We start from the raw sequence: 25,659 nt of genomic DNA on the forward strand, positions 1-25,659 counted from the left end.
AATAGCAATACTTATTAGAAAATCCTACACACTTTCTATTAAAAATATATCTCTTTTATTTGTCACAATAATAAACACAATATATTTTTTCCTTTTGAAAATTAAGTCTTAATTTCTCTTTAAGATGTTAATATGTACAAACCTTATATCTGAATGAATATAAATAGCAATATGATAATAGTGTTACAGATATCTTAGTAAGTTTACAGAAAAAAAAATGGCTTTCTAATAAAAGCCACTAGCATAGCTGAAATCTCAAAGCTATTTAAGTTAGATATTCCCCTATTTAGAAAGGTACAATGAAGTCTACATTTTATTTTTGTATTGTTATTATTTCCAGTTGAATTACTGAAGGCAGTATTAAAGAAAAAATATGGTCAGTAGATACGAAACCAGATCTGATAGTTGGTTCAACTATTTTGGATTTATTGACCTTTTGAAGGAGATACTTGTTTTTCTCCATACCATAGTTTCTTTTATTGACTCGCAGCAAAAGTTAGTCTTTGGTGATGAGGCAGAAATCACTGCACTCCCTCGAGTGCCCGAGAAATGGTCCATACATCTATCAGATCTGACCCATCATCAGGAAATAGCCCATTGTCCACTTCCGGTTATAAGCAGCTTATTTTTACTGATTGCACCTGGTTCCCTATCATTTCTAGAAAGAGCTTCTGATACAGTCTGTACATTGTGAAGCTGTGTAGGAACCTGATGGTCTTCCTCAGACTGTGGGTGACCGCTTTAGGCAAGTGGTATGCCTTCAAGTGCTTGAGTGCATGCATCAGGCCCTTCAAGGAGTCTTGGTCGCCATTTTTTATTCTCCACAAACTGAGCAGCTTCAGAAGCTGCTCGCTTGATTTGCACATCTTTCTTGTTCTTTCAATGTCTTCTAGTCCAACTTTCTTCCCTGGCAAGCTTTCTATCAAGGTGCGAAGCTGCTCGGAGGTGAGGTTTGCGTGCCCAATGTGCCGCTGCACACCGTTTTCACAGAGGTCAATATCTGCGTGCAGAAAAGGAACAAAAGAGGCTCACACCATTTACATTCATTCGATGCCATCAGATAAAGCCGCTGGAGCAGAAGGCCTTCCTAGGACTTCTTCATTTCATGTTAAGAATAAAATTTCTGTCCTTCCTTTTTCCTTTCCTTTCTTTCACTCTCGTCTCTCTCTCTTCCCTCTTTCCTTCTTTCTTTCAGTGGCATAAGTGACACTAGTTATTTCTGAGAATTAAGATGAATACTATTTGTGTGAGAAGAAGATAATACACTATATACTTTCTAGGCATCCGATAAAAGCTGTGTAAGAAACCTCTAATTTTGAGAGTTGACAGTAGAAAATTATAGATATCACTTTTGGTTTTCTAAGAAAAGTTTGAGACCTGAAAACCATGACATTTAAGAAGAACAGAAATAAAGATTCAAGTTGGAAACTTTGTAAGATAAATCTTATTAGTCAACATCTGACATGGGCACTATTGGAAAGAGTCACTTTAGCTAGTATCTAATAAATATACATAATTCTAGAGGAGTACCATTGTGAGACATGTTCACAGACTCAATAACAGGGGTCCAAGGAACTGGAGAATATACCTAGCCTAGAGGATATTTCAGCAATGAGTTTGAGCATAAACATAAGAAGGAGTAACGAACATTTCTATTAATGACATGAATCATTTACTATCTGTGAACCCTAAGGCAAGTCAGTTCATCTTTCTGGGCTGCAATGTCTGCATTTATAGTGCTGGGAATTTGGTCCTTTCAAAACTGATGGCTTGTGATGCTCTCTTTCCCTTTCTTTTTGCTTCAGGGCTAATTATAGGTTAAAAGAAAACTATTGTTTTGCAATTTTATATATATATATATATACACACACACATACACACACAACACACACATACATATAGAAGAAAAGTTATTGTGTGTAAGTTCACTGTCAAAAGAGGTTTATCTTCTAAAACACCTTCATCTAGTCTTAAATGTTTGAGGTTTTCTGAATAGTGCTAAAAAAAAACCTCAGTCTTTGAAACACGAGTGAAGAGCAGACTGAATTTCTCATTGGCACCGTCTCCTTACTTTTTCTGGTATGTCTTCCCTATGGTGATAGAAGTCTGAACTCTTTCCATTATAGTGCATCCTAATACTTCTTAGTAATTCTCAGCACACATACTCCTAAAATCATAATTTTAATATAGGCTGTGGGGTGAAGATGAATGAGAGGATCCTGTCAGATACTTGGCACCTATCAGAAGGTAATCGACAAAGCATCAGCTATATGTATGCATATGTGTATATACACACGTACATACATGCATATGTCTTTGGGTTGGAAATACGAGTGAAAATCCAAAGTGGCTAAGGATCTCCTCCTATGTAGACCAGATGGAAGGCTAAGAAAAGAACCTTGAGCTGGAACAGATCCTTAAAGTCTAGTCTTATGTTTGAACTACATCATTTTTCTTTTAGCATATCCAAAGCACTCTAAGGAGAAATTGGGAGAAGAGGTAGCATTGCTGCTACAGGAATTGCATGTACCTTGTCATTTGGTGAAAAATCATTCAGACTAATGAAGACTCAGAAAGGGAAACAGCTACACAACCAAATACCCAGACACATAGTCTGTTTTATGACCAATGGGTGTCTTTTTGACCCCCATGTGAGTCTGATGGACTGGTTTATTTGGGGTGCCCATACCTTGGATGATCTTCTTGACCATATCTTGGTCTTTGTTTTGAAGCTTCCATAACTTCAGCAGTTGAAAAGTTTGTTCTTGTGAGCTATGTCGGCGTTTTATCCTCGCCACGCTCTCCGCATTCACTTTGGTGCCAGGCAAATTGTCTACTAGTACACTGAGCCAATTAGGTGTAAACTTTGTAGGAACAGCAAACCTGAAGAACGCCTCCTCGCAAAGGGTGACATCTGAATGGAAGTGAGAACACAGGGAGATTTACTCGATAATCACATTTCTGGAAGTCTTTTGAACAAAGCACGAAACAGGACAGTTGAGTTTTCTCAGATATGATATGCTAACATACAAAGATGAAGCAAACAGCCTTCCTCCTATTGCGTGTTCTTAGTGGAAGAGACTTACAGGGATTATCTGATTTTTAATCTTCTTTTTTGGACTTGTTTTGATAGAAGAAATTTAATGAATGTTCAAGCAATATAAATAAATTATAGCTCAATGTTCTAAAATTCAATTATTAAATCTGTTAAAATTTGTGTAGTGCCCACAATGTACTTCGAGGTCAGTATCAAAAAAAAAAAAAGAGAGAGAGAAACATAATCAGTGCCTGTAAGGAACTTGCATAATAATCCAGAATAATCTATATTTTTGTACATATGCAAACATTTAGTAGTTTATCTGTGGAAACAAAGCAGGAGATAAATACTAATGTATTATGTTGGTATGTGTTAAGAACTGGGAGATTGAACTCGATGAGAGAATGCTTGCCTAGCAAGACACGTGTGTGTGTGTGTGTGTGTGTGTGTGTGTGTGTGTGCAAATAACCCAGCATAAAAACCATTCAGTAGAGTGTGGAGGTTTGCCCAAGTGTTTGGGTAGGATCAGTATAGCTCACAGGTAGAAATAGTCTTTAAATTAATCAGGTCTGGGTTGAAATCCTGATTTTGCCATCCACAATTTATACAGACCCAAAGAAAACGTTGGAGCACTTTTATATTATTACTAAAGGTTGCATTTATCATAAGTTTATATCATTTCTACTTCTTAGATGCCAGTTGGTACATTCTTCAAAGTGCTAAAAATATACATACAGGGATTCCTCACCTATTCCGGGAAAATCCCTGAAGGAGCTGAGTTAGTAGTTATCCCTGGCTACATCGCGGTTCACATATTGCTACTTCACAGATTTTCACCTGTCGTGGGGGTCTCTGGAACGTAGCTCTCATGTGATAGGTGAGGGATCATTATTTACGTATTAAAAAATAAAACCAAACCCGCAGTACAGTGAATCTGCAATCAGTGAACCGCAATATAGCAAGGGACGAACGCAACTTAAATTCTGTCCTTTGAGCTCTGCAAGTTTTGGCTCACACAACAAACTTGACATGGCTCATGAGTAAGACTTGGTTTGAGCATGAGATGAAGAGAGAAAGTCAGGGTTGGGGATGCTAATTGTGAGAAGATAAAGGCTTTTGGAGAGATATTTGAGTTGTGACATTAGCAACTGTGAGCTAGTTGAGATTCAAGAAAGGGAAAATGTTAAGCTTGACTAAGAATGTGAACAGGGGCTGTTGTGTTCCTCTCAGACAGAAATGATATAGTACAATGCTACAAAGGCAGATAGTTAGGAACATAATTACCTATTCCACACTTTTGAGTTGATTCATTACTTCTGGAACATATATTGTCATGTGTTGCGTTTCCTTTCTGAGTCAGAGAGAGACCAAAGATGCTGCAGTTTGTGTGTTTCCTACAGGGAGCTTTTGATGACGTCTCATTGGAGAAAAACCCATCTGGACATCTTTTGCAAACGGTATTTCGCTCTGGGGTTCCTATAGAAAATATCAAGCAATTTAGCACTTCTTTCTCAAATACTTTCATGGTAGATACACTCTTAGCACAGTTTTGGAGAGGCTTGGTTTTTACTGTTCCTATTCTCTTGCACAAAACTTGGGCATTTTCATTTTTCAGTTCATTAGACAGAGAGAACAAAATGTCTACAGTCAGCCCCTTAGGCAGTATCCCTTTCTTGTAATACAAATGCAAGTTTGTTTTGCTGTTACCTACAAAATGCTACCGAAATGTGAGAGGAAAAAGAGAGAAGGGTGCTCATTAGTCCTGCCTCTGTTGGAGAGGCAGTAAGGCTTGTTGACAACTGTATTCTTCACACAATTATTCCTGGAAAACCATCAAGATAACTGCCATGTGTCTGCTGTAATACCATTCTTCAAAATCAGCACCCATTGAATGTAGCATCGTTAAATTCCAATCAGTTCCTGCTAAAGTTCTTTCTTTCCTGAATCCTAATTGTGAAGCAACTCATAAGCATGCTAACCTTGAGAAGTAAAAATTTACAACATTATAATAAAGTTTTGAAGGTGGCAATAAAGTTGGCTGCTGACTCAAAAGCGTAAGCCTGCTGTTAAGCTCCATAGTAAATGGGAGATGATATACCATTGGCTAAAACTATGAGTAAAGAACAGTCATTAAGACTTCAGGAAGGGTTACTGCAAGGACATTTTATCCCAAAGTACTTGACAAATTTGAAAACATCACTAGTAGGAAAACTTAAACCAGTCAGTAACTAAAAATCCTATTGAAAGTAAGTATATGGAAACACTTAACTCCATTCTACATGAATATGATCATACGTTGTAGTGTATTTGCATATGAAAATATCTCCATCTAGTGCAAGCTGCTTGAACAGATTTAGATGTGAACATTCAAATGTAGATTGCAAGGGCCAATTCTTGCTTATCCAAGTTAACACATATGAAAGAGATAAGTGAAAGCTACTGAAAGTAATTTAAGTTTATTAATTAAAAATTTCAGCCTCCTACTTCATTATACCTTTTTCCAAAAGCCAAAAGAGAGAAGGAGAGAGAGGGAGGAGAGGGCAGAAGTGTAGTAGAGAAGAGAAGGAAGAGAAGGAAGGAAAGAGGGAAGGGAGGGAGGGAGGAGGAGAGAAAGAGGATGAAGGAGAAAAGAGCAAAATGGACTGGGTCTAGTTTCATTTCCTATCTCTTTCTTTTCTAAAAAACCTGATGATTCATTGACCTGAAAAACTGACAAAGAAGTAACAGAAAATAAAAGGCTGGGGTGTGTAAACCACAGCCTGAAACCTTCACATATCGAATGCTATTTCTAACATTGTAGTGATCTTATCTTAGGAAATACCTCACAAAGCCAAGAGGGTTTTTTGTTTTCCTTTGTTAAAAATGGACTTTCTTACTACCTATCTTTCCTTAAATGGAATCCACCTCTGTACTAAACTCTATAATGTAAGCAGAGATATTTGGGCTGGATCTCATGAATTTTGCGTTTATTTATCGGGAGGAAAGCACGTGGACATGTGGAGTCAAGTGACCTGTTTCCAGCTGCTGTGTGTTCCTTACACTCTTCATTCTGTGGCTAGCAGGTCACATGCACTCTAGCTACAGATCTGCTATGTGTCAGTGCTTTAGAAAAGCTCTCCTTTAAAGCTCTTTAACAAAAGAAATTCAAGAATGAGAAGACTAAAGTTTCATACTATGTTTGGAGTTCTACTCTAATGGCCTTCTGCACCGGACTTAGCTTTTTATTACTGTTAGAACTTTTTATGTAAGAAAAGATGGATGGACCTGGTAAAAAAGTGATGCTAAATTAAATGTCAGCCCCAGAAAGACAAAGGACACGTGTTTTCTCTCAGATGTGGAAGCTAGAACAAATTTATAATTATACAAGTACACCCATCAGGGTTGTAGGCAAGTGTGGCTCAAATGTATTAACCAAAATATGGTATTCTCAGGGAAGCATTCAAATGGTGTAATTCTTTAGTCCAACAAAATGAATGCCAGGAAGCATGCACTTGAAAGGTAGAGACTAAGGTCAAGGGAGGAAGTAGACAAATGAAGAGAGGATGGTAGGAGGGAGGAGGCAATGATAAAAGTCAATGCATGTCCTACAAAATGGAGAAAATCCAGTGGAGAGATAGGATCAGAAGGGATGAGGGAGAAGGATGGGTGACATCAATCACGATGCACTGTATTCATACGGTGATTTGTTGAATGGAAACTCCTTTGTACTAGTTAAGTATAATAAAAAAATTGTAAAAAGATCCATTCATCCAAGTAATGATTTGGCCTTATCAGTATCCGTGAAAATATTAGAATTACAATCTAGCAGGCAAAAATCTGAACTACTATAATGATAAGAGGAATTTGTCTTTATACTTCTAATTTTTTCTGCTTCTGTAGGAAGCAGAGGGCTAGCTGGTAGACGCAATGAAAACAAAACAAAATAGAAAAAGCCCCACAAAATCAAACAAGAATAATGTGACTTCAAAACAACAACAACAACAAAATGGTTATTAAATACATTTTTTGAGTAACAGCACATAACATTTCCTTCTGTTTGGGCTGGAAACCTCTTATTTTCTATGAGGAACCACCTTGTGAGTTTTGGGGGAGGAAGAAGTAAATAAGTCTGACTGAAGTGCCTTTGTTCTCAGCTTCCTGCTACAAAAGGGTTGTCATATCTACTAGGAAAACATCCTTGCTCACTCTTCCCATTATTTATTTTTACTCTAACTTCTAAGCTGCATAGTCTATGTTTAATGTGTGGGCATATACCACATACTCCATTCGAGTACATGGATTTGGTTTTGTTGAATGGGCTTTTCTCCATAAGAGTTTTCTTAGCATTTGAGTCCCAAAGTACCAATCAATAAAAAGTAGGAATGTCACAATTCTTCTCTCCAAAGTTTTTACTAAAGACATTTTTAAAGGATTTTCCATGCAGTTTGTAACTTATGTGATTAATACTTTAAGATTCTCTACTTAGGAAGATGAATAGATTTATTCATCTTTGTTTTTTGCCCTTTCATTTTGGAGAGTGGGTCTTAAGTGGCCCAGACTGGCCTTGAACTCGGGACCTTCTTACCTGTGTCTCCTGAGTTGCTGGGATTACAGGTTTGTGCCACCACACTTAGCACTCTCTTTTTGTTTGTTTTTTACTATTATACTTAGTTTTAAAAGTCAAATCCTGTTCTGTCTTTCCCAAGGAACTGTTGACGGCACTTTTGATACCTAATTTACTTTTTTCTGGTCGTCTGTTTGTTTCAGTTTTTTGATACAGGGTCTTACTATGCAATTTAGGCTGGCCTCAAATTTGCAGTTCTCCAACCTCAGCTCCTGGGATTATAAGAGTATGCCACCATACCAAACTTTAATTATTTATATGTTTCCTTTAGACCTAAGAACTTATCTAGTAATTAAGACTGTTTATTATAACTTTTGAAAGATAAAATCGTGACAAATACTGGGCACCTACTATGTGAGTAGCTCTTAACAAGGGATGAATCTTGAGAACATTTGACAATGTCTAGAGACATTTTCGGTGACCACCATGGAGATGGAAGGAGGGCTAGTGGCTGGGGATGAATATCCCACATTTCACAGGACAGTTGCCCCCCCCCCCACAAAAAATTATGTCAATCAAATGTGCTGCCATTGAGAAACATTACTCACAAGTGAACAATGAGAATGTCCAGCCAGCGATCACTCCTTTTCTCAGCTAAAGAAATAATTCTTAATGTTTCCAAGCCAGGAGACATTACATTTTATACTGCAGCTTTGTGAATGTCAGAGAAAATGACAGGCTTAAAGGATGTACTGTGCATTGGCCCTCATCTGTGCTGTTGGGAATGCAAAGAGAGAAAGTGTGTTGTTTATAGACAAGGCCGCCCTCTTGCCTTGGACAATCTGTTTTGTCTAAGATAAACAATCATCTCCTTCGAGGGACTGTTACAGTGTGTCTCCTCCCAGACACTAATTCCCGTGCCAAAGGAAGAACTAGTTCATTTTTAATAATGAAATGTATTTCCCTCACCATTCTCATTTTTTAAACATAATTAATTATAATCACTCATTGTTAGCACTCCAGAGACTCATTAAGATCAGCATAATTGCTCTCTTGGTATCAATTAAGATTTCTGATGTTTGTCAAAAAGTCTGAAACAGTCCATGGTGAAGTGAAATGTCGAGGTATAGATCAGCTATGAATGATGCAACTTGAAAGTATGTTCCTTTAATTAAAAAAAAAATAGAAAGAAAGAAAAGAGCAATCCATCATGCATCTCATTAGAGAGCAATTTGTTGCATTTGAGATTCTTCACTAAATTACCCTGTAGCAGGACACAAAGTATTCCTCTGAGAACGGTCCTTTGGATGCAACCCAGCCACACAACACATACCCAACAGATCTCCTTAACCTTTGCAATTTGCTCTCCTGTAAGGTCATTAGGACAAAAAGTTTCCCTGAAACGTTCACCCCTACGTGGCTTGGCACTGTCCCCATTGATTCTCACCATGTCTAGGAAGCAGATACATACCGGCCTGCACCACTCCCGAGCCGGGGGGACAGCTCCTGTGCTTCAGGCAGAACTCCAGCTCCAAGTAACGCCCTTCCTCGCACTCGCACACGCGGTTGTGGGTGCTATTGCACTCCTGCTTGACAGACTGCAGCTCCTTGCACACTGAGCTGCAGTACAGACACTCTTCGCTCGTGTGCCAGCGGTCTGTGTAGTAGTCATCAGGGCAAGGGATGCACATGGTCTCCCGACTCGCGGTGCAGTGCTCTTTTAGGTAGGTGCCTGGAGGACATTTGTCACACCTGAGCTGACGAGAAGTTTCTGGGTCATAATGAAGGTACTTTGGAGGAAAGGATTCTTGAGTGGTCCATTTCATGGAGATGTCCAGGAACTAGAAGGAGAAAGGAATGGCAGTGGGAAATTGAGCTTGGCCATAGGGTTGGTCTTTGGTGCAAAGGCAACATTTAAGTGAAAAGTTCTCTCCCCACGGAAGCACAATCCACCTCCTGTCTAGTGAGAGGTGTCATGAAGTGAGTTCAGAAGCCACACATTTTTGCTTCCAGTGAAGCTTCTGTTTCAGGATTACCTCCAGATTAGTAAATGCATCTATCGCCATACTAAAATCATCTAGAATTCTTGCTAAAAATGGTGCATTTTTGGTTACATTGATTTGGAGTTGGGCCTGAGGATAAAAAAAATTGTACAGTGGAGTGGTCTGACACACTCCTAAGTATTCTTTCATTCATTTATTTGATGAATAGTTAGTACGTGACCTCTATTCTCAACCCTGGAGCAAAGTCCCCGGCAGAGCAATAAGCAACTCTGCCCTCATGTAGTTTACAATCCGATTGGAGAAGACTGCATTGTGAATACATTATGTTAGAAGATAAATATTGTTTAAAATGAGCAGATAATGGAGATAGACAATATGGAGAGATTTTAATTTCTTTTCTCTAGGTATATATTAATTGCACAAATGTATCTTATTGCAGCTTACCATACATGCATATAAGGTACTTTAATCCTATTCACCCCCTCAAATTATTCTTGTCCCTCACTTTTTCTTCTTTTACAATATCAATGGATTTCATTATTCTATAATCTTCATATATGCATGAATACTTCGTTAATAATAATAATACTTCATTAATAATACTTCATTAATATTCACCCTTTCATCACCTCTTTCCTTTCTCCCTTTTCACTGCCACCCTCCATTTCTAGGTTGGCTGGTCATAGAAACCACATTTTGCACTAGATGATATATATCTCTATGGACTTTCCTGTTCTTGGGCTTAGTAAAACACTAACAGTTAAGGGTTGGTGGCATATAAATGAATCTAGTAAAAGTTATTCTTAGCATTCATTCATTCATTGATTCAAGCAATGATTCATGCTCCTAGGAGTCAGGCACCAGCACATGCAAGTGAGTCAGGTATAGTCATGGGCAACATGGTCCTACATCCCACTGGAAAGATCCCTAGAGTTTTTAGGTTGACACTTTCTCTATCAACCGATGGCCTTTGACCATAGGGAACAACAATCTCCACTCTGATAGGTGAGTTAAATGACTACCACTCTCGGGGTTCAATTACAGCACAACTGCAGGAGGCCAGACAGTGTTTCAGAAGGTTGCCATGTGTAAGAGCCTGAAGAGGTCCGAGGAGCAGGAGGAAGGTTTTGATCTCTGAGAATGTGTTTTGGACACTAGCTACTCATAGGTCTGGATCTTGTTTGCTAGATCTGCAAAAATCTTCTAGGGGACATTGAGGAAATTCTTTACACCAAGTACAGTAAGCATGCACAGAGGAAAACAGCATTGTTTGTGTGTAGGGGTTGGTTTGTTGATTTTTTATTGTCTGTCTTTTGGTCCATGGACCAACAATGACTATTTTTCAGGCTTTGGGAGGAAGTAAACTAAGGACAATATTGCTTCTTTGAAGAACTTAGGAAATGTTGCAGAAAGCTCCTGATATGGGAGAGACATGCCAAACTAAAGAAGTAGCACTGCCTTTTGGAACTAGATATAGCAAAGAGAAAAAAATAACCTTTTTGATTAGCATTTATAGGTTTCAATCTAAGTAACTTCATTCATGTCCTATTGGACCATGGCAAATGTGTGTGCTGACCAATATGAATTAACAAATGAAAACCAAAGTACAAAACATTTCCTCAAGGGACATGGATATTTTAACAGAGAGTAATTTTCAAAGAGTACTTTGATGTAAGGGAGTCACAACCAACAGAAAATAGGACAGAGTACAACGTTTGGTTACTTCGGTGGTCTTTCCAGATACTTCTTGACCTGAGAGCATCTGAGGAAACCATTTTCTTGAATTTCCCTGGGGCTTTCTACTGACTTGAAGAAGAAAAAAACCCTAGGAAAGGACTGACTTGCTAGTTGCTCATTCAAATATGTTATGAGACATCTTTTAAGTCTTAGTTCAAGTATTTCTAAAAATCCTGTGTTGTAGAATGAGGTTTTCCTGACACAGTTTGTAAACCCTTATGAAAACAATGAGAAATACTTTCTTTCTCTGGTGGGAAATCTTGAAGGTTTCCTGAAAAGCCACTTTTGAGGGTTTAGTCTGCTTTCCTGAGGACTGCCTTAGAGTTGAGAGAGAGACCCTCGTATCTCACACACCACTGCCTCTGAAGTCACAACCTGGTAGGTGGCAACCCTGAAATATGCCTCCATCCACTTTTCTTTCATTGATAGTGCTTATGTTCTTTGTTGGAAAGAACTACATAAATACTGATAGAGGTTGAGCATTTCCTAATCTTGAGATCCAAAATGGGAAATACCTCAAAATCCAAAACCTTCTGAGCATCAGACTAAGCATGTCTGAATTGGGATTTGGGGATCTGGGAACCTCAACTAGTAGAAATCTGTGCAAGTATTTCCAAATGCAAATCAATATGAAAGCTGAAATTCTTCTTGTCCTAAGCTTTTTAAATAACGAATACTCAGCCTGTATAACCATGAATTCCAATACTATCTGTATTTTTCTAGGTAATTGACATGATACTGATGGCTTCCATGGTTGGAAATTTGGCTGACTTTTTATTAAGATACATGAAAGTTGAAGTGAAAGGAGTCCACAGAGAAAAATAAATAGCTGAGGTCAATTCAAGAATTAGCGACTAATTAGTGAAGGCAATTTCTCAAAACTACCATAAGAAATTGTCATAGGCACTTTTAAAAATCAGAAAGCCTGGAGTAACTAACGAATTGTTTCAGCAAGTTCAACTGGACCTCTGTATTTCATTTGAAAAATTTTCCACTTTGGTCAAGTGTCAGAACTCTATGTGGCCAAAATTGGATGTTCAAGCCTTAATCTTTGGTTAGCCCCAATTCCCACACAGGATTTCTGGAATCTGTTACTGGACAGAAGACTCAACAAGATGAATAGAGCTCTTGATCTCAGTCCTTTCTATCACTTTCTTTCCCATTTCTTGAATTGGGAAAAAGATGTTATGAGAAAGATCAACTCAATACTTATTATAGCTCCTTTGCCAGCTGATAATACTTAAAATCTAATGAAAATTTAAAACAAATTTCTGTGTAATGTAGAAATAATCACTGATAGAAGTTTGCAAAGAACAGGCACTTGTCATGAAGTGCTTCCTTTAGAAAATGTCACTCTTCTATGTTTTAGTGGATCTTTCTTTCTTTCTTTCTTTCTTTTTTTTTTTGTTGGTCGTGGGGCTTGAACTCTGGGCTTGGGCGCTGTCCCTCAGCTCTTCAGCTCAAGGCGATTGCTCTACTGCTTGAGCCACAGCGCCACTTCTTCTTCTATGTTTTAAACTAGACTTATGAAAAAGAATAATTAATAGGATTTTCTCTATGTTTTGTTGAGTTTTTCTCCTATTCTCTGCTTGTCCACTATTTGGTACTGGGCACTATTACTTGAAGGGAATCTAAAAGACCTCCAATTCAGTGCTTTCTACCAGTCCAGAATTTGTTCTTCAAGCACCCGTATCTCTTTCCTTGGAATCATAGCTAAGGTTGTATCACTAATAGTTTTACTACTCCCCACTCCTTCCATTTTTAATGTTGGGCAGTGCTAAATGGTTTTCTACTTCAACCCATCTTTTTCTACCTATCAAATGTTAGCAGATGATGATAGTGGGAAATGATGGTGGATGGCCTGAATTATGCTTTTTCTTTGCCTTTTCTAGCTCTGTCACAGTACTTTGTTTTGACAATTTATTTAGCCAATGAACTTGGAAACAAATGTCTTAGTCTTCCCTTCTGAGTTCTTGCTTCACTAGCACCACCCCTTAGTATGCAGATTTTTTTTTTAACTCTTACTTTTTCACCCATGCCTTCAATTCCCTTTTGCATCACAAGTGGTTGAACTACAGCATTCTCCTGGTTTATTCTTCTTCCCAAGGCAAAATGAAGTATATACTTCCTCTTTGGTCAAGTTTATTTTTCCATTATGCAATGCAGCCAGTCCCATTCTCCTGGGCTCACTCTGGTATGCAGAACCATGAATGATCCAGTGGGTTTCTGTTTATGGAAGATTCATTAAAGGAACCCACGCAAAGCCTGAAATAGCCACTTGGTTTGGGAGTTCCTTTTGTAATCCCTCGTCATGATCTTTGCCACAGAGAACTATTTGAGAACTCTCCAGAGTTAGCTAAACTTCTGGTCAGTTTGTACACTGGGCCACATTCTAGTTTATCTTAGCCATGATTATATATTTATACATTATATATATGCATGCAGTAGCCATGGTAGATATTCTGGTGTTATGTACCTACTGTGGCACTTTCTCATAAATGCTTATAGAGTCAATGACAAAGTTTCTTAAGAATAAACTTTGTTCTTGTATGGGTTTATTTACTGGATATTTTTAGGGTCTTCTAATGCAGTTCCTCTCTTTTTATTTCCGTTCATTAAACAATTAGTTTACTCATTCATTCATTCATTCATTCATTCATTCACTAATCCAGCAAGAATGATTGGTGTTAGAACTGAGTAAGGTAAAACAATTGGTGGGCAGAAGAAAGGAGATGGAAGATCAATGAAAGACAACAGAAGAACAGTTCAGAAATTATGAGAAGTAATGGGGATAGCTGGTTGCATTGGGAGGACTTGATACTAAAAGCAGCAAATGAAGAACAGGCCTTTGAATTGTAAACACTAGGTATGTGATGTTGCCATTCATTTTGACAAAAGGAGAGCCAAAGTTGTAGAGAAAAAGGACAGATTTGGGTGGTGACATCTTCAATCTGAGACTCAGTCCATGTGGTGATTCTTAGCAACTAAAGGCAAAATCTTCAGAGTTCTGAGCACATTATAAATGACTCTAGGAACAGAGAGAGAGAGAGAGAGAGAGAGGATGGAGTAACCCAAAAACATTGCATTCAAGTTGAAAAGGATAAAAATCTTTAACCTTATGAACATTTGTGAGATGGGATAGAAAAGACAATGTACAAATAGAAGGTGATCATGTCAGATTTCAAAAGGGTCAAAATAGTCATGAGTACTAAGTTTGGAAAAGTGCATGTTAATTCAATATAATTGTGAATTACTATGAGTACTTTTAGCTGCATTTAGCATATGCCTACCGGTCTCCAACTCAGTTCTACCATTAGCTTGGTATTATGATTCACTTCTGAAATGAGAATAAGCAGTATTTTTCTGGGTATACGTGTTAAATTTGAAGTCAATAGGGAAGATAGCAATAAAGTTGGTAAGGAAGAAAATTCCAGTCAAACAAGAAATATTAGTACATGCAAATTACCTGAGAGATAGGATATAGGAAACATGTGTAATCCAATTCTTTCCATTTTGAGTCTTTTGGTCAGCAGGAAGTTACCTATCTAACGTGTGCTTTTATCTGACTGCCTATCTAGTTCTCAAGTGTCTTTAGAAACAATATCTCTGACTTGTTAAAATTACTTTCAGTATCTTCTCAACTGGTATCATTTTCTTGGTCCTGCTCAAATGATTCTGTGGAAAAGTTCAGATGGAAAAGTATTGGTTTCTAGATTCCTCAAATGTTTAGCGTGAGGATATCCAAATAGTACGTGTTCAGTACATAAGATTAGTTTTATTCAATCTGGTAGCTATCTTGAAAACCACACCATGTACAATTCAGACCATACTGGAGACTATGCAGAAGCAGATAAATATCCCAGATTTGGATAACAAAACCTGTGTTTTTCCTCCTCTGTAAAATGACAAGGATGGCAGAAGTTGCCTAAAGGAAGTTTTCTTTCATTTCGCATGGTGTATTGCATGGACTGTTCCTTTTGGCTTCCATATTAAAGGTGAATATGTGAAAAAAAAAGATAGCTCATGTGAGAGTCTAATCTACTGCTACCAGATCTCACTCCAGGGCCAAGCAGTACTTACTAATTTCCACAATAGCCAGTTATTTGGCTGAGGATTATGTCTCTAGGTAAAAAAGTAGGAGCAAATGAATTAAATCTGTTCATCTCCACAAAACTGACTTACCGCCAACAGCTTTTCTAGGCAATGAGAGGGAGGATCAGACGTGTGATTGATTAGATGCATCACGGGGCCAAATTCTACACTCATTTGCTTTCCTTGGGGCAGAAGAACTGTCTGCAGGTAAAATTTAACTTTCAATATAATTTCTTATTCTTTTCAGAAGTTTCCAGTAGTTGTCTAGAGGCTTCAAAATTAATTAGCAGTAGTTTGTTTGTGTTTGGAATCAATCAGAGTTGTCAAAATGAATTTACATGTGATGCTTTTACAGTTTTGTGGGAGTTTTATAGACAATTAGCATTGAACAGAGTGACAAATAAAGATATGAAAAAATCCCAAACTTAAAAAAATAATAAAAATCAATTGCTAGAGAAAAGTACTTATTTATACAAGTTTATAACCTTAGGAAGATATACATTTAGCTCCTAAACCTAATATTTTGCTTCCCTGTACTAAAGACATAACATTAATTCTGAAAATGAACTTCACTGTGGTGCTGGTTATCTTTTCTACCTTGTAAATAATCCTCAATTGTCTCCATTGACAGGCACAAGGCATTATTACCTCAGTTTTCCAGCTATAATCCCTGATATTTGGGATTCAGAACTCTATAGTGCTTTGCTTTGAAGAGAATGCATTGCTTGTAACACCTCATAGATCATGTTGGTTGTTAATGAAGCATCTTGAAGTTTAATCAACATACCTCCAGGGGCAGCTTATGAGAGAAAGTTAGAGAAGATAAGGCCAGGATGGTGAAGAGTAGGATAGAAAACTAGAAGTAAAAATGGAATCAAACAGCATCCACATTAATCCTGTTGATACCGACTTTGTGCCTATGATGTAGGAAGCCTCCTATTAGAAGTTCCAGATGACCTGGTGATAACAGCATAATAATATATTCTGATATTATGTAACAAGCTCCTCTATACTAAGCCCATTCCTCACCTGTTGCATCATGCAATCCTGTTAACCACATCTGATCATATATAGGTATTCTCATTTCACTGAGTGACTTGTCAGAGGTCATGGAACTAACAGATTTTAAAGCTTGGATTAAAATTCAATCGTGTCAGAACCTAAGTCTCTAACAACTAACTCTTCTAAATCATGAGAGTTTGCTGTCCTCTGAAAGAGAAGTCAACTATAATGCAATATAAAGTTTAATGATATATCTTTTGATCTATTGATCCATTTTCAACTATCAACCAATCTATTGAACTATCTATTGTCTATCAATTTATACATGCATTGGTCTATCCATCCATACTGATGAGTAACTCCTCTTTTATGGCCATAGCCCTCAGAGTAGTAGTTCACAATGTCTTATTTAGATGGTCCTCTGAGATTGTGCAGTACCTTATACTTTATAATAAGTGCTAGGTCCTCAGTAATACATCCATGGATTGGCATCCCCTTCCTTCTCAGTATGTGCTCACTTCTGCTTCCTCAGGCTTGTATTTTCTAATAAAGTAACAAAACGTAAGCTTCTTGCCTCATGCTCTGTTACCTAGAAACTACGAGCTTAGGCTCATCTTCAGTAAACACCAAGAACTTTTTCATGATGGCCAAAGAGCTGAATGAGCTCCTTTGAATGAGCCTAACCAAGAGTATAAAAACTATATTGGAATAACCTGGTTTGAAGATTTGAGGCTAATTAGATCTATCTTGAGCATTCTTTACTGAGAAAATCCTGAGTTAAGGCACCCCAGAAACTTTGCTCTGATTCTTAACTATTTTTCACTAGATTTGGTATTCGATTTTAGCATAGTCTGCAATGGAGCAGAAAACAAAACAAGACAAAACCGAGGGGGGGGGGGAAACACCAAAAACCAAAGAAAACAACAAAAAAAAAAACAACACAAAAACTGTCTTAGGAAGTAATTTTCCTAGGAAAAATTACTAATCTTTTCTGAAAGTCCATTTCCTTGTCTATGAAATATTGACACTAATCTCTGGACCATCAGATTTTTGTATAACTTAAGTACTCAATATGTACCATCCACATGTGGCCCGCATTTAAAAATGATTAATGTGGGGCTGGGAAGGTGGCTCAGTGGTAGAGCGCTTGCCTTGCATGCTTGAGGCCCTGGGTTTGATTCCTCAGCACCACATAAGCAAAAAGAAAAAAGCCAGAAGTGGTGCTGGGCTCAAGTGGTAGAGTGCTAGCCTTGAGCTGAAGAGCTGAGGGACAACGCCCAGGCCCAGAGTTCAGGCCCCACGACCGGACGCCAAAAATAAAAATAAAAATAAAAAAATAAAAAAAATAAAAATGATTAATGTTGCTTGGCACCAGTGGTTCATGCCTGTAATTCTAGCTACTAAGGAATCTGAAATATAAGGACTGTGGTTTAAAGCCAGCTCAGACAGGAAAGTCCATGAAACTCTTATCTCCAATTAGCCACCAAAAGAGCTGGAAGTGAAGCTGTGGCTCAAGTGGTAGAGCATTTATTTGCCTTGAGTTAAAAAAAAATTACACCTTCCTATTTTGTGTTTTCCACTTTTTGGCATAGTTTAAATGAGTTGAAAGTGAATATGGGTGAACTTTTACAAAGGAGGGATGGTTGGGATCAATGAGGGAAAACCTTGGTCAGTCTCATATAATGGAGCACTTGACTTGGTCTACTTCTAAGAATCTATTTAATTTCTAACCCTACAGCCTAAATAAGCCTTCATGTAACTGCTGGTGCCTGAATTTTGCTTTGTAATAAATGTAAGAAGTAGGGCTTCATTTTTTCATGAGTCCTTCTAATAATTACTTTGATGATAATCTAAAATTTAGACTGATGATTTAAAATCATAGATTTAGATCATTTCTGGTTTTTAAATGCTTTTTGCAGTTACTGAACCTCAACAATCACATATAACTGGGATTTAGATAGCAAATCAGTCAGGACTGATTGGGTTTCATGCTGTGCAAACTAATAATTTCAAAATCTCAGTGGCTAAAAAAGAACATCAAAAGTTTCTCACTTAATGCTACTGTCTATAGGTGTTCTGTTCATGGCTCTTACATAAATCAGTACAACATAAACTTTTAATATCTAGAAAATTGCTCATTTGAGAAGCAGCAATAGAAGAAAATGAAATTTTGGGGCTGCATACATTGGCAATTAAAGATTTTTTGGGGAAGTAATGTAGCATTTTAACTCAGAAGACATTGGCCAGAACTGTGCATATCTTTTCCCATTCTCTCTTTACCGAGAGGAATCTGGAAAGCACAGTCCTGCCAAATTTCTGAATGGGAGAGCCAGAATAACAGGCAAACAACACTAATAGCTACATTATCTGAAATACATGTTTCATACATTGCTCATAGTTTCTAGTTCACATCAGCAATGGCACAATCTATTGGTTTTTTAATTTTCCTTCCTTTATTTTTATTTTACTGGACATTAACAGAGAAGACAAAAAGGAGTGGGGGAGCAGAGGTCTTCTATCAGCCTGGTCTATTATTCAACTGTAATTTCTAATTGTCTTTCCTAGCTATCTTATCATACTTAGGATGGCTGAAGGTTTGACATTTATTCCAAAGAGCGGTGTGCAGTTGTGAACGCCTTCTTTCTGAATACAAATTCAAAGGAAATTCTGCTCAATGGGTCTGAGATTGCTAGTGACCATAATTATACCTCTTCTGTAACTCCCAGGGGAATTTCTTGGACTTGGCTTTTAACTAAATGGAATATGAAAAAAAAACCATATTAACAACTCCTATGCATACCAGATAAACACAAGAAAGTCTTGTTTCTGAATGAGAAAATATTTTTGGCTTAAAAGACTTAATTTGTGTTCCTAAACTATGCAAGTCTTACCACCTAAAAGTAGGCAACCTTTCAAAATTTGCTTCCTCTTAAGGTCTTATTGACTTAAATAGAATTTCCTATGTATGAACCCAAGGGACAGAAACTTGGAAAAATGAGATAAATGACCACACAGCATTCTTACAATGATATTATAAATAAATAAATATGTTTGATTTTTGGAGTAGACCTAGTGCAATTGGTCTTTTTATTTTTGTTTTTCAAGTCAGATGACAGAAGTTTTAAGTTACAGCAGACTTTCCATATGTGACCTGGTCTAGCTCTTCTGTTTTGGAGATGCATGACATGGAGTCATTGATTTAACTTCAAAGACAAGGACAGACATAGGAAATTAGAGCTCTTGCCTCTCACTGCCTTTGATGTTGAAGAATATGTTCACAACACCTGGCAATTGAATTCTTAAATCCCACTGTTATGTCCAGTGGTGCTGATGCAAAAAGGAGGAAACTGATAAAAGAATAGTGTCCTGATATTTTCTAAAAATAAAATAGATGTTTTGAACAAAAACTTAATACCAAGGTTTACATTCAAACAAGTAAGTATAAGATTGAGCCCAAGAACAAGACAAAGACAAAAATAAGAAATGACTAAAAAGAATGAATAAAATAATTGAGCATGAAACAGGACTTCTTATTTAAATAGGAAGTCATGCCAAGACAATTAAAGTTTTAGGATTAATGTTGTTGGGCTTTTTTTTGGGGGGGGGAGCTTAATTTACCAAAGGAAGTCATCAAGCTTAGATACATTACCATCTTATTTTAAATCTAAATTCATCTCACCACTATATTTCTGTTTTAAGTTGATTACTTAAGAAACTGTTACAGATCACACTGCCAAAATACAGACTGAATTGAAGTATAAACCTTAAGGGTATTCTTTTTTTTTAATTTTCATTTCATTTCAACAGTGAAGAGAGTGGGGATTTCCAGGGGTGGGGCAGTGAGAATAAGATGTTAGTTCAAGGTAGGAAGTTTTAGTCTGAATGAATAAGCTCTGGAGACATTAACCGGATATAGTAATATTTTGTGACAACTATGTTTAACAAAGCTATTGCATGTTTATGTTTCCTAAGAGAGCAGATCTTAAGTGTTCTTACCCACATAAACAACAAAGGCTACTTTGGAGCAGATGGAGGTGTTCATTAGCTTGCAGTAAACATTTCACAAAATAGATGTGTATCAAAACATTGTATCATATGTTTAGATAAATATGAAAGAAGATACTTCGAGGAAATTAAACAATATCTTCAAGGTAAGACTATATTTAGAAAAGTCACTTTTGAAAAATCACATGAAAAAGCGGTAAGTCAAGGCCAAGAACAACCCACTGCTTTTTGTTTTGTTTTGTTTTTCTTTCAGTTCTGGGACTTGAACTCAGGGCCTGGGTTCTGTTAGTTGTTTTTTTTGTTTTTTTGTTTTTTTACTCAAGAATAGCACTCTACCACTCCAGCCACCATTCTACTTCTGGCTTTTGAAAGTCTCATGGACTTTCCTACTTGGGCTAGCTTAGAGCAGAGATCCTCAGATCTCAGCTTTCTGAGTAGCTAGGATTAGAGTTGTGAGCCATCCATGCCAGAATAAGACCCCTGAGTCTTTTGCAACCTCTATCCATTTATAGTCTGCTGCATTCAAGTGCTTGTAAGAATTTTCTATAAAAATTTTTTATAAATAAAAAAAGAATTTAGCCAAGCATCTGGAAAACGATGTTTCTCATTGCAACATTGTTGGTTGTCTTGGAGAAACTATTTAAGTGTCTGTAGTGTTGGAAAATTAATTAGAAGGGCCAGGTACCTGTGAGGGAGTGTACACTTCTTACCTAATGTTCTTTAAAGCTATTCTTATCCCTTACAACTGTCTAAAAGAATTCCTTTTTTAGACTTTCTATGCTAGTTACCCCAAAGTATTCTGTGGTAGTGACTTCCAAAAGTAATTACATGTCACATAAAAATACGGCTCTTGTATCTATTTCAAGTTGGCCATACCTCACTCACTCTTCTCACACAGATCGTTTACAGATGGTGCTAGGACTTCCGATTCCTTAGTTCCTGCTATTGTGGCTTGCTAAGTTTTATTTTGATTTTTGTTTGCTTTTCTAAACATGGCTGACATTGCTGTTCATATTTGCATTTTGTTTACCAGATTATCAATATTGGAAATAGGATCCAAGAGTGGCTTTATCTTCTCCTCTCTTGCCGCATGCAATCATCTTTCACTAGGCTGCCCCAAGCTTCTATGGTCTGGAGTTTCTTGAGTCTAAAGACTCACTAAACAGGTCTATTGGGATTTTTATAAATATACCCCAAATGAATGCTTAATGCTTTATACCATGATCCTTGTTCTCTGCTTAGTACAGCATCCAATGAGATGGAAAAGTCAAAAAGTTATTGCAGCTATGTTTATAGTGAACTGCCAAGGTCAATATATGAATATATAAATCTTGTTGACTTTTGTTACTTGCTTAAGAATGAACTTCAATGGAACTATTGATGTGAATGGTAGTAGACATGTACACAAGATATTTAAAATATTGATCAGATGGATAACGTGTTATATGACTATTTTGAAAGAGATAAAAATCAACATCCTATTACTAAATCATCACCAGTATGTAAATTCTGGTGGAACATTCATGGAAATTGCTGGCAGATTACCCCATGTCCTAGAAAAGTCTCACCTTAGCTCTTTTGACTCAGCAAACACAAATTGTGTCAGTCACTGTAAGTGAGTAGAATAAAAAGCTTGCAGTAGAATAAAAGCTTGCAAAGAGCTCAGACTTCACCACGGGAGCCATGCTATTACTTTAAAGAAGTTGTGGAAATTGTGGGGTACCTCTAATGGCAATCTGGCTAGTGGTATTATGTCTCCAGAACAAGCAAAAATAATACTATACCACACAAATCTTCTGCAGTACTTTTGACAATTGATACAAATAATCTACTTGTCATTTTCCAAGCCTAGATCAGAACCTCATTTTATATATATACAAACTACTTTTGCATAATTGTTCTAAAGCTGCTCAATTTCCTAAGAATTTAAAAGCACAAAATCTGCTAGAAGACTGAACTTGAGCAAGATTTTCTCAGCATTTCAGAAAAACCACAGTCCCAGAGCCAATGCGGATGCAGCTTTTGGGTCACCAGTACAATTCCTTGTCAGTGGCTGTTAAAATGCCAGCATCACAGGACTTCTTTATGTCTCCATGAGAAGCTTGTTTTATTATAGATTAATTTGCTTTTATTAATCCGTGATAGGTACACCAAAATATAGCTCTAGAACTTGGCACAGCATGCTTTCTTCCTCTCCCAGTGGTATTTGATACTATTGTTTCAGTCTAAGAAGTAAAATTTTAAAACCAAACTAAAATTAGCACCTATGTTTGAAGGTAGTTAGAAGACTAGGAAGGTTGCTATGGATAGGGATCCAGACTGGGTGAAGTTGAGTGTATGTCAACTAGGGAGTATTCATTCTCGTTGAAAGGAAAACAAAAACAAAAACAAAACAAAACAACAACAAAAAAACAGGCAAATCCATGAGCTCAACCACTAGGAGAAAAGTGGGGAAGGAAACAAACAAAAAAAATCAAAAAGTCAGAGGTCCCAAAGAAAAACAGTTGGTGAAGCTTTCCTTAGAAGAAAACTCTTCCACCCTCCTACTCCTTCACCCCATCTCCTTATATCATAGCATGAATTCAGAGCTCAGCTTTGAGAAATGTCATGATGGTTCTGGCACTGCATCATGGGACATTTCAACCACAGGCTAGCATGTTTCCAACTCACCATCAGTACTATAAGGCACCATCGTGAAAGAAATGAGTGGATGTTGCTATCTTATCCTGCAGAGCAGGTCTCTGCGTAACCCTACAGGGAATCATACTAGGAAAGCCCATGGCTATCGTATTCATTTTAATCATGACCCTTCCCCTTCCATCACTGCTCCCCAGCAGCAGAGCCTTTGCTCTTCACATGAAATCTAGGATATTAATTTGACCCACAATTTTCCCTACTGTTATTCTGGTGCTTTAGGTTACTTTGATTTTATCCCCAACAAGACAACATTCTGCCCATCCTTCAAGGAGATGGTAGATGGTTGTCTCTCCTTCCTCTGAGTATCATCATCATCTCCTACATCATTCACTTGTATCTACATTTTACCTTTATTATCTGTGAATGTAAAGCTCGACGCTAGTGTTGACACAGAGTGGGAAGATCATGATGTGTCCTGGATACATGTATAACCTTGTAAACAGTTTATACAGAAGAAAACTAAAGCTCATGAGAAAGTAACTTGGCCACTGTTGATGCTCAGGTAGAGATGGTGCTGAAATCCAAATTTATGTCCATCTGGCAACTCCTTCATGAAACTTTCAGGTTGAGCATTCATATTCACAAGTCATCCAGGGGATTTCTCTTTTGTAACTCTAAATACATAGATGCAAAATTCATCTAAATGTCTGCTTTCTTGTTTAGGCTATGCAGACCACAGGACTGGTGTCCATCTTTTCTCTTTGCTTTTATGTTCCTGGGGCTTGAACTCAGGATCTGGGTGCTGCCCCTGAGGGTTTTTGATCAAGGCTATCCTCTATCATTGGAGTCTCAGCTCCATTTCTGTTTTTTCATAGTTAATTGGTGATAAGTGTCTCATATATCTGTATCCTTAAGCAGTTCATATATGAAATATTTGTCTACTAATGTTTAGGAACACTTCTTAAGAATGCATTCGATTGAGTAGAAATCATGATTTTCAGACATCACTGATAGTATGCTCATTATTGCACCTTTAAGTGAATACAAAGGATTAGGAGGAATAAAAATATCCCCAATATAAATAATGCCATTACTTATATAAGCTAATACCTAGAATGAATAAATAACTCACATCTTTCGACAGTGAAATACTATACAGTGATGTAAATGTACGAACTATTGTACCTCACAAAAAGAACTTTGAATGTAAAAGCCAAATGCAAAACATTCATAAAAATCCATGTATGTGTAATATATATATATATAATATGTGCATTTGATTAATGCAGTATTCTTGGACTCCTGTCCAACTTTTCCTGAGTGACTGTCATGTATTACCTATTTATGTTTGTGTATCCCATGGCTAAGTGTGAAATTACCTAGCTTTCCATTCATACTTTGTGGGTTAGAGGTGGAAATTCAAACATTTCCACCAGTAAATCCAAAACACAAATAAATGTGGCTTAAACATGGATTTTCCTAGCCTGGTATGAATGTCTGATTCATGACTTTAAGCACTCCACACTCTACTGACATGAAAGAAATACTGTTTTTCATAGAATAGCTTATATACAAACATCATAGATTAGTTTATATACAAATCTTCATAATGACTGACAAAGACTCTAACCTAAAAGAAAAAAGAAAACTAATGAAAAGTAAAATAATAGAAAACTACACTCATTAACACATTATTTTATTTCCCAAAGAGCATTTTAACAAAAGTTTTAACTGTACTTAGCGTGGCACTTAAATTGTTTATTATATTCTTAAACACCATTGACCTCATTCCATCCATAGTTTCCACATTATATGGGTGTTGAGGACTGGAATGATTTCTGTGAGTGATCAAGCTTTATTAAAGTATTAACTTGCATAATTAAGTGTGTGTGCTTGAGGAGAAAGAACTCTTTCCTTCTCTGCTAGGGGTTCAAAAATGCTCTGTACATATGTATGATATAGCAAAGCCATGGAGACCTAAAATAACCTGAGGTGAAGAAGGCGAATAGAAAAGAACCCATTCACACTAAAAAGTCTCCATCTCCCCCTTCTCTCTCCTGCGCAAACTTTGCGGGAACTTTGCAAGGTTAAAGGCACAAGGGAAGCAGGACACGATGAGAAAGAGATTTCCTAGCTCCAAATCCCTCCAGAGAGAGCAAAAGAGAGAAGTGGGAGAGAGAAAAAGGGGGGGGGGGAGAGAGAGAAGAGGGGAGCGGGGAAAGGGAGAGAGCTCTGGGCTTGGTACCCATCCCTGGCTGGAGGTGGGGAGAGGGCAGGCAACCTCTCCAAGGGAGGCCGGGGACTCACCAGGAGCGCACAACACAGCCACTGGTTCATCGCGGTTTGGTTCCGGGGAAACCTCAGGCTCTGGGCGGCGGGTGGCAGCAGCTGTGTGGGGGCCAGCAGCGCTAGGTGCCTCTGTGGAAGCCAGGGCTTCGGTGAGGTTTTATATATAACGCCCCAGTAACAGGAAGTGTCGCTGGCCTTGCCTTTAATCAGTCATTTCTCTAGCCTTTACCAATTTTGCACCTTTCCTTTTTAGGAACCCTGGGAGCGATCGGTAGGGTGGGTGGTGGTGAAAAAAAACTCCCGGCTTAACCCTT

The 25,659-nt window shown here is 37.6% G+C and overlaps 1 protein-coding gene across 1 annotated transcript; it reads right to left on the minus strand.

Annotated features, from left to right (window-relative positions):
- On the minus strand, window positions 1-25,659 carry Tnfrsf11b (TNF receptor superfamily member 11b). The gene is made up of 5 exons (XM_069991834.1): window positions 25,364-25,659; window positions 9,052-9,421; window positions 4,322-4,513; window positions 2,690-2,914; window positions 1-1,000 (listed from the first exon to the last, which is right to left on the minus strand). The coding sequence occupies exons 1-5, from the start codon at window positions 25,391-25,393 to the stop codon at window positions 612-614; spliced, it is 1,206 nt and encodes a 401-aa protein (XP_069847935.1). The 5' UTR covers window positions 25,394-25,659; the 3' UTR covers window positions 1-611.

This window comes from Dipodomys merriami, unplaced genomic scaffold (genome assembly GCF_024711535.1).
Source record: "Dipodomys merriami isolate MVZ:Mamm:240054 unplaced genomic scaffold, mDipMer1.0.p SCAF_4, whole genome shotgun sequence".
NCBI lineage: Eukaryota > Metazoa > Chordata > Mammalia > Rodentia > Heteromyidae > Dipodomys > Dipodomys merriami.